General features: G+C 39.0%; 1 protein-coding gene across 1 annotated transcript; it reads right to left on the reverse strand.

Annotated features, from left to right (window-relative positions):
* Positions 1–878: 878 nt before the first annotated feature.
* Positions 879–2,689, reverse strand: LOC142181993 (uncharacterized). The gene is made up of 3 exons (XM_075255748.1): positions 1,309–2,689; positions 1,137–1,223; positions 879–1,058 (listed from the first exon to the last, which is right to left on the reverse strand). The coding sequence occupies exons 1-3, from the start codon at positions 1,522–1,524 to the stop codon at positions 879–881; spliced, it is 483 nt and encodes a 160-aa protein (XP_075111849.1). The 5' UTR covers positions 1,525–2,689.
* Between the last annotated feature and the right edge of the window lie 7,762 nt (positions 2,690–10,451).

Genomic DNA, 10,451 nt, shown 5'->3' on the forward strand with positions numbered 1-10,451 from the left:
AATTCCATTGTGCTTTCCATTTTTCTTCTCCCACCTCCTTCAGTTTCGCCCTCATTTCTACAATAATTCTATCGCTTTCTCTTTGTGTTTCCCGTTGGCATAAACACATATTATGAAGAAACTGCAGTTGTTCTCTGTAGCCTTCCTGATAACATGGTTCATCAACCCATTCCTCAAAATCACAAATAGGTTCTTCGGGAACCTTGTATAACTGGTTCATACAGCACTAGTAGCGGTGTCCAACTTCACCACCGTCCCAACAATTTTGCATCGAGCATTCTTTTCCACAGTTGCACTTTGGTGGACGAAGAGTTTGAGCCATTTAATGAAATATTTGCTTTTAGTAAAAAAAAACCTTACTTTTAATGAAATATTTGCTTTTACTAATTTTTAAGCACACAAAATAACTACAATGAGGTCATTATTTGTAGGCGAGACAAAATACATAAAGTGTGGTATAGTACTGCGTTTTATGGAGTTGTCTTGTCGTTCTGAAAAAGATGAAAACCATATGAAAAAAGTTGCTTTATTGTAGAAAAATTTAATATATAAAGCGAGGTATAGTACTACGTTTTATGGAGTTGTCTTGTCGTTCTGAAAAAGATAAAAACCATGTGAAAAAGCTGCTTTATTGCAGAAAAATTTAATAGATAAAGCGTGGTATAGTACTGCGTTTTATGGTTTTAGTTATCCTTTGTGCAGTGATGGTTTTAGTTCTACTGTTTGTTTTTGTGTTACGTTTGCAATGTTTGTGTTTCTTGTGTATTGTTTAAGTAAAATTGTTGTTCAAACGCAATTAAAATAAAAATGTTGTTAAAAGATAATTGTTACCATTATTTACATAATGCACTATGTACACAAAGTAAAAACATAAGTATTCAGTGAGTCCCGCAGCCTGTGTGCTTCAGTGCTGCTGCCGGCCTAAGTTGCATCCCCTGCCGCCCGGGTACACTATTTGGATCATCGTCATCAAGCCGCCTCTTTATGTGAGGATGTGCAGCAGCATCGACACCACAGCTAGCAGGATCAGAAGAATATGTCGTCGGGCCGTCAACAACCTACAAAACAAGTAGTAATCTTAGCATGTGAAAATGTTTTTTGACTCAACACATACAATACAAAAAACATTTTCTCACCGTGGTCTCGTCGGCCGCCTGAGTATATACATCCGTGGTGTCCTCATCAGAGCATGTAGTGGCCTCAAAGATGGGCTGGGACAAAACCTACATAAGAAAGTTAAAAATTAATTAATGTCAGCTCATTAAGGAAAAGAAAACAAATTGAAATTTTAAAGTAATACAAACATACCTGTGCCTGTGGTAGATCCGCATCAACCGCCGGGGATGAGGCATAACTTAACCTGCGCCCGCCATCCACGTCCCGGGTGGGACGATCCTCAGCTGCGGTAGATGGGCATGCAAAGTACTGGTCTACATCCCCGTCGATTGTACTCGTGATCGACAATGCTCCAGACGGGGTAACCTGCGATGCTGGCAGAGATAGCTGAAGGTTGTACGAAGGCATGCTGCTGGAAGGCTCATCTACCCGAGGTATATAACCCGGCTGATCATCTCCAAGCGCCTCAACTCCAAAGTCCTCATCATGTCCCTCAACAGGTGGGTCGATAGGTGCCTCAACGCCCCTTGCTGGGGACCACCTCCTCGCCGTCCTCCGCGACCCCGTGGGGCACCCTTGCCTCGTGGGGCACCCCTCCCTCGTGCCCTACCTCTGCCTCGTGGGACACCCCTACCCCGATGGTAGTCCTCTGGCACCGCATATTGAGCCTCGTGGTCCAACTTCGTGGCATCTCTCGCCTGAAACAGGTTCCGACGAGCCAACTGTGCCACCCGCCGACCATAGTCAACGACTGCAGGGATGTCAATATGTTGTTGCATCTCCTGTCCCAACTGGTAGAGGTGATGATGCCCAATAGCCTGTGAAGCATTTAAAATATTAATTAAATAATGCTATATCACAATTATACGATATTAATAAGCCAAAAAACATACTAGTGCCTCATGGCTCCCAGCGTATGGTCTGTAGCGCTCGCCAAGTACATGAATGGGGTTCCCGATAATCAGTCGGGTGTGACGGCGGTATCATGACGCATACAGATGAATAGTGGCCTCCTGGGTAAAGTTAGGTGCTTGCGGAATACGGTCAGCTGGCTCCTCCCAAATATGGACCTGTTGCTCTAGCCATCCCATATATATATCGTCCAGCCTGGCACGGTCATCCCGCTGATAGTGTGTAGCCACCCATCCAGGCTCCCCCGGTATAGGCTGGGACGGTGAAACTGGCGAAGCACACTCTCTGTGGCATGATACTCAACCATATCGAAGAAGATCATCGGGACGGAGGTGCTCCAAAGCAGTCGATCGACTGAGCAATAAACGGGCAACTGAGTTAGCAACTTGTCGTTGTATGGCATCCAGATGAACTACCAAATAATAACATAAAAGTGAGTATGCACAACACAACTCAATTTAAAACAAGTAAGTGTAGGTACATATTTACCTGTCCGTCCACCAGCATATCTAGCACATCCCTGACAAGGGGGAGATTATGATGAGCATCGGTCCCTCGGTAGTTCCCACGCCGGAGAATCTACCTAGAAGCTAAAGGGAGAAACGGATAAGCCTCACCGGGCGCAAGTGGTGGTAGAGGTGGCTGCAACAACATGATCCATTGCCGGGCCCAAACCTAAGATAAAAGGTTGATGTAAAATTTATGAGTCATTTCGACCATATAGAATTCAGAGTAATGAACAGAGTATTCGAAAGTGTTGTCACCTGTAGGAGGGGCAGAAAACCACATATGTCCACCTCTGGGCCCATGCTCGACCGGCACATGCTCCTATACAGGTATGCGAGAACAGCAGCACCCCAGCTGTACTGGGGTAAATCATCCAGCTGCTGAAGATGATGGAGAAAGCGCATACTCACGAGACTCCCCGAAGTGTTCGGGAACAAGACACACCCGAAAAATAGGAGCAGCGCCAACCGCGTGTACCTCTCAATATAGAGATCCTCCGTCTCACCGGTAATGTCTGGGTGCAAAACAGCCATATGATCTCTGATGGCTGACAAAGCAACGCGACTACCCCCAGCGTCACCCTGAGGTCTATAACCAGTAAACTGTCCTATCATATCCAAAAACTGTGCACACGTCATGGATCTAATGTACTGGGGCAGTGCCACAGCCCGTCCATCTTTGCACAACCCGTACAACACCTGAACATCCTCCAGCGTGATGGTAGCCTCTTCAGTGGGTAAGTGAAAAGTGTGCGTCTCCAGTCGCCACCGCTCTACCAAGGCCGTGATGAGAGACCAATCAAGCTGCATCCGTCCAAGCTCAAAAATCGTATAGAAGCCCGTAGCTTGTAGGTGCGCGACTACGCGGGCATGGAAAGGATGCTCCACGATGAACTCCCACAAATCTTCAGGTCTCCTGGGGCAGAGAGCCTGCATCGATAGTTATCCCTCCCATATAAAGGAGGACCTATGGTCGCCCTGCAATACTAGTAGCTGATCCTCGGCAGGTCCAGGATGCGCAGGCGGAGGAAAGTCCATGTCGTCTACTATAATTTAAACAAATTAATTGTGTGTGTTAGTTTAAGGAATTAAATAATTAATTATGTTTAATATTGGACTGAATAAATATGTATGGGTTCCAGGCTCGATATTTGAGGTCCGGTAGCACCAAGTTATCCTTAATTATTATGCGTGTCAATTTCAACATATTTAGAATATTGTTAGCTTAATAAATTAAATAATTAATTATATTTAAAATTGGACTGAATAATTATGTATGGGTTTCGGGCTTGATTTTTGAGGCCCGGTAACACCGAGTTATCTTTAATTATTATGCGTGCCAATTTCAACATTTTTAGACTTTTGTTAGTTTAAGGAATTAAATTAAAAATTATTGAATTGGACTGAATAATTATGTATGGGTTCCAGGCTCGATATTTGAGGTTCGGTAGCACCAAGTTATCCTTAATTATTATGTGTCATTTTTAGAATTTTGTTAGCTTAATAAATTAAATAATTAATTATGTTTAATATTTGAGTGAATAATTATATATGGGTTCCAGGCTCGATATTTGAGGTCCGGTAGCACCAAGTTATCCTTAATTATTATGTGTGTCAATTTCAACATTTTTAGAATTTTGTTAGCTTAATAAATTAAATAATTAATTATGTTTAATATTGGACTGAATAATTATGTATGGGTTCCAGGCTCGATATTTGAGGCCCGGTAGCACCAAGTTATCCTTAATTATTATGCGTGTCAATTTCAACATTTTTAGAATTTTGTTAGCTTAATAAATTAAATAATTAATTATGTTTAAAATTGGACTGAATAATTATGTATGGGTTCCAGGCTTGATTTTTGAGGCCCGGTAGCACCGAGTTATCCTTAATTATTATGCGTGTCAATTTCAACATTTTTAGAATTTTGTTAGTTTAAGGAATTAAATTAAAAATTATTGAATTGGACTGAATAATTATGTATGGGTTTCAGGCTCGATATTGGAGTTAATTTTACAACATATATTAATTTGTTACTTTTGTAAGTTTATTGTTATAAATTAAATAATTAATTTTATAAAGTGTAATTGGATAGAGTTTGCAGTTACTATATATTTAAACTACATAGATTTTACGCTAAAAGGTTCTACATTTTACTACGCTAAAAGGCTCTATATTTTACTATACTAAAAGGCTCTATATTTTACTACGCTAAAAGGCTATTTATTTTACTACGCTAAAAGGTCACTATTACATATAAAAACAACTAACATAAAATACAAATATGAACAACAAACAAAATAAATAATATTAATTTTTTAACAATACAAATAATTTATCAAATTTTAACAATTTTTTGTACCAAAGCTAATAAATCAATCCGGGTATAAATAAGATACAAATTTAAACACAAACATAACACAAATTAACATGGAAACACATTAAACAATACAAATATGCATGTACTATACGAGTTTCGACATAAACAAAATCGAAATACCTCGATTTAAGTTTTTTGAATTTGATTGAAATCGAATTTTTGCACCCGAAAGAAGGAATCCAAAGCTTGTCTTGTGTGTGGGACCTACACTCCTTGCTCTTTAGGTGACGGGTGGGTCCTAAATTTTTCTTTTTTAACTTTGACTTGGGAGGGGGGGGACCAGCAGTGCTCGAATTTTTTTTAATGGGGGAGTCGGTTATGTCGTTGTCCAAGGAAGAAGAAGGGGCTTTATTTTATTAAAGCAATTCGCAGTATTATACTGCGTTTTAGTTAAAACGCAGTATAGGACTGCGAATTGCTTTAATAAAATATACTGCGTTTTAGTTAAAACGCAGTATAGTACTGCGAATTGCTTTAATAAAATATAGCTGGGCCCAAATTATAAGTAAAACGCAGTATAGTACTGCGAATTAGTTAAAAAAATAATTTTTAAATAATACGCAGTACTATACTTAGAACGTACATTTTGTCCAAAAAAGCATCAAAAAAGTTTCGGACTCATTATATTCCTCACAGTTCAGGTCCTCGTGATTTGGTTGGCATGTTGTAAATGATTTGAAGAATTTCTTATAATTATACTAATATTTGTTATAAATATATTATATTATGGATGTTCATTTAGTACTCCGTTGTAAATAATCTTCCTGAAGAAGCTTATCCATATGGAACTCCACCGTAAATATGTTTATCTATTTAGTACTCTATTGGAAATAAGCTTCCTGAAGAAGCTTATCACTTCGGTACCCGGTTATGGATAAACATTATCCTAGGTAGAAGATTATCCATACCGGGTATAATAAGCTTATCCATTCAGTACTCCATTATGGATAAACATTGCTCTCAGTAGAAGATTATCCATATATGGTATAGTAGCAGCTTACACAACAGCTTCCTTTCTTCTATAAATAGAAGAGATTTCAGTTCATTATGTACATCAGTTTGAATTCGAATAATATATCAGTTTCTCTCTATACTTGTCTTTACTTTATAGTTTTTATTTCATAACACGTTATCAGCACGAGACTCTGACAACTCGAGCAAATACTTTGAAAGTATTAGAGAATATGGATAACCCTCAAATTATGTTTGGATCAAAGACAAATCATGAAGATATTTGTGTTATTGATAGTGGAACAACTCATGCCATATTCAACGATCAGAAATACTTTTCTTATTTGCATAAGGAAAAAGCAAATGTTTCAACAATTTCTAGTAATATAAGTTTGATTGAAGGCTCCGGAAGAGCCATAATATTTCTGTCTAAGGGAACAAAACTTATTATAGACAATGCATTGTTCTCCTCCAAGTCCCGAAGAAACTTGTTGAGTTTTATAGATATCCGCCGAAATGGGTATCATGTTGAGACAATAGATGAAATGAACATGGAATATCTTTGGATTACAAAGAATATTTCTGGCCAGAAATGCATTGTAGAAAAGTTACCAACTTTATCTTCTGGCTTATACTATTCAAAAATTAGTACAATTGAAGCACACTCTATCGTAAACCAGAAGTTTATAGATTCAAATACTTTTGTGCTTTGGCATGGCCGTTTGGGCCATCCCGGATCAATAATGATGAGATGAATTACTGAAAATTCGAGTGGGCATCCATTAAAGAACTTGAAGATTCTTACAAATGACGAATTTTCTTGTGATACTTGTTATCAAGGAAAAATGATCACTAGACCATCACCAATGAAGGTTGGTATTGAATCCCCTGCCTTTTTAGAGCGTATACATGGGGATATATGTGGACCTATTCACCCACCAAGTGGGTTGTTTAGATATTTTATGGTCCTAATAGATGCATCTTCAAGATGGTCTCATGTGTGCCTACTATCATCTCGCAACATGGCGTTTGTAAAGCTATTAGCCCAAATAATTCGATTAAGGGCACAATTCCCAGATTATCCTATAAAGGCTATTCGCCTTGATAATGCTGGAGAATTCTCATCTCAAGCTTTTGATGATTATTGTCTATCCGTTGGGATAAAAGTTGAACATCCTGTAGCTTATGTTCATACTCAAAATGGCCTTGCAGAGTCATTTATTAAACGCCTGCAATTGATAGCAAGACCACTACTTATGAAAACAAAATTGCCCACTACTGCTTGGGGCCATGCTATCTTGCATGCAACATCACTTATCCGTCTCAGACCGACACATTATAATAAATATTCTCCGTCACAATTAGTTTTTGGTCATGAACCAAATATTGCCCATCTACGAATTTTCGGATGTGCTGTATATGTGCCAGTAGCACCACCACAACGTAGTAAGATGAGACCACAAAGAAGGATAGGAATATATGGTGGGTTTGAATCACCCTCTATTATTCGCTATCTTGAACCATTAACAGGAAATTTATTTACTGCTCGATTTGCAGATTGTCGGTTTGATGAAACAAATTTTCCACAATTAGGGAGAGAGAAAAAGGAAATCAAAAGAAACATTGTGTGGAAAATTTCATCATTATCTCACTTTGATCCCTGTACCCCTATATGTAATCAGGAGGTCCAGAAGATCATCCATTTACAGAATATAGCAAATCAAATGTCAGACGCATTTACTGATTTGAAAAGGATAATTAAGTCACATATTTCATCAGAGAATGTGCCTATCGAATTGATGTCCCAGTAGGACCATCTACTAGCATGAGAGATAGTGAACCTAAAGCACGCCTGAAGCGTGGTAGGCCTTTGGGTTCTAAGGATCGAAATCCTCGAAAAAGAAAATCGACAAATGATCAAAACGATACTATGAAGGGATCTCCTGAAGAGACCCAAAATCTGATTAGTTCTGAGATTCCTGAAGAAATTAATGAACCCGAAGCTCATGTGAGTGAGGAACTTTTAATAAGTTCGATCGGTGATGGGATTAATTTAAATCGATCTGAAATAGTGGTGGATAATATTTTTGCATATAATGTTGCACTTAATATTATGCAAGATAGTGAGGATCTTGAACCTCGATTTGTCGAAGAATGTCGACAAAGATCTGATTGGCCAAAATGGCAAAAGGCAATTCAATCGGAATTGAAGTCACTTGCTAAAAGAGAGGTCTTTGGACCAGTAGTCCAAACACCTGCTGGTATAAAACCAGTTGGTCATAAATGGGTTTTTGTGCGAAAAAGGAATGACAAAAATGAAGTTGAAATATACAAAGCTCGCCTTGTTGCACAAGGATTCTCACAACGACCTGGAGTCGATTTTGATGAAACATATTCACCTGTTATGGATGTCATAACATTTCGATATCTCATCAGTTTAGCACTACATGAAAAGCTTGAAATACATCTAATGGATGTAGTTACAGCTTATCTGTACGGTTCACTTGATAATGAAATTTATATGAAAATCCCTGAAGGATTTAAAATGCCTGAAGCAAAATCTTAGGAAATGTATTCAATCGGATTACAAAGATATTTGTACGGTTTAAAGCAATCTGGGCGCATGTGGTATAATCGCCTTAGTGAATATATTTGCTGAAAGAAGGTTGCATAAATGATGTTATTTGTCCATGTATTTTTAAAAAGAAAATGACATCAGAATTTGTTATACTTGCTGTTTATGTTGATGACATATGTAAGCACGTGATTTTTGCTTCACGGACAATCACTCCAAAAGAAAACAAAAATAGTGACAAATGACCTCGCTGTACAATTTTTCGATTTTCCGTGACGTATGCTGTTAGTCATTTGTGGTTCTGTCCATTTTTCATTTAATCCTATCGAACAAAATACAAAATAAGTATGTCATGGTAATTAAACCATAATTCGGTCATTAAAAGAAAATTCACAAAAAATATATATGCATCTTTTATTCTAGGTTGTGATTTAACCTACTTCAAATATTTTTATATGTGTGTGATAATTGTGTTAAGTGATTAAATTAATGGTGGTTTTAATTTCATTTTTTTATTTTTATTTTATTTTTATTTTTCTTTAAAATTAGAAAACAAAAAGAAAAGAGTGATGAAATTGGTTTGGGCCAAGAAATGAATCAAAATCAAGCCCAAAACCAGGACACAGGTCCAGTCCAAGCACAGGCTGCCCGGGTACGTCCCAAACGATGCCGTATCAGCGTCCCTGTGTCGAGCCGTTGATTTGATTCAAATGAACGGTCCCGATCGGGCCACTCATTTAACCCAAACGACGCCGTCTTAGGTAATTGATCTAAACCGTCCAACCCCTTGATCCAACGGATCCAGGCCTTCCCTTAGGCCCGTCAAATTTGACCCGATCCAATCCCCTACCCGGTCTCAACCCACCATCAGCCCCCGAACGACGTCGTCTCTCTTCAATGAGTAGATCCTGGCCCTTGATCTCACATGATCCGACGGCCAGGATCTAAACCTCAAAATCATATATAAAGCCCAACTTGGTTACCCCGCCCCCTATCCAAAACACCCCCCGGCTTCCGGCTTCATCGTCTCCCTGACCAACCCTAACACCCAAACCCTAGCCGCCACCCCACCCCTTCGCCTGAAAGCCAGCGGCAACGGTGCCGTTGGCCATGAGTCTAACACCCCTGAACCACCATGACCCCCCTCTCCAAATCCACACTCAGCTTACCTCGAATCTTCCCCGAACGTCTCGAATCTTCATTCGAAGATCCGAGACCAAAACTAGATCTACACCAAACCACCCCATATTCACCCTAGTCACTCCCCTAACGTCCCTCAGGCCTTAATCAGCTTTGGTTCCGGTCAAATGCAAGCAGAACTTGTCGAATCCCAAATCTGAGTTCAAGAACCCTAAAAAACCAAACCTGTTTCGTGTTGAGGTAAGTTCCCGGTGTAATCTTCTTTTCTTTCCTTTTGTTTGTGCATATGTTCGTATATTTGTTCTGAATCTTTTGATTATTTTCTGTCAGTTCTCCCCATCTTCAAAAGACCCTTTTTGGTTTGGTCGTTTTCTTTTCTTAAATGTTAAATGAGTGTTATAAGATGTTTGTTCGCTTCGACTGATGTCATCGACCAGTTAAGTTTCATAAACTCCGTGTTAAATGCCCCGAGTGTTGAAATAAATTGGTGCCTTGTTTAGTCTGTGTTGTTTGTCGATTAATTGTTACGTATATTAGTTCGTATAGTCGATTTGAGTAACGTCGTCAAATAATTAAGTGTCATAAAGTTCCATCGTTGTTCGGAAAAATGCATGAATCACTCATTTGTTCTGTTTTGAGTTCAATCGATCAGCGATTAGTTAGTATACATTATAACTCGCAAAGTCGACTCGACACATATTGTCGTTAGTTTCACAGCATCAAATAACAAACGACCTAACTCTTACTGGCTGGTTTTGTTAAATGCTTGTGTTGGACTGATTGTAGGTTGGTTTGTTAGCTGTGGGAGGGGGATTCGAACTGGTAGACTGACAGATACAATAGAATGAAAGGGTGGGGCAAGACAGCAATG

The sequence above is a fragment of the Nicotiana tabacum genome, chromosome 6 (genome assembly GCF_000715075.1).
Source record: "Nicotiana tabacum cultivar K326 chromosome 6, ASM71507v2, whole genome shotgun sequence".
In the NCBI taxonomy this organism is placed as follows: domain Eukaryota; kingdom Viridiplantae; phylum Streptophyta; class Magnoliopsida; order Solanales; family Solanaceae; genus Nicotiana; species Nicotiana tabacum.

Excerpts from the sequence above, each read along its gene's own strand:
- LOC142181993 (XM_075255748.1), bottom strand. The coding sequence starts at position 1,524 with ATGCCTTCGTACAACCTTCAGCTATCTCTGCCAGCATCGCAGGTTACC. Across the intron at positions 1,224-1,308 it reads CGGATCTACCACAGGCACAG|GTTTTGTCCCAGCCCATCTT; the intron begins GTATGTTTGTAT and ends TTTCTTATGTAG. Across the intron at positions 1,059-1,136 it reads AGGCGGCCGACGAGACCACG|GTTGTTGACGGCCCGACGAC; the intron begins GTGAGAAAATGT and ends CTTGTTTTGTAG.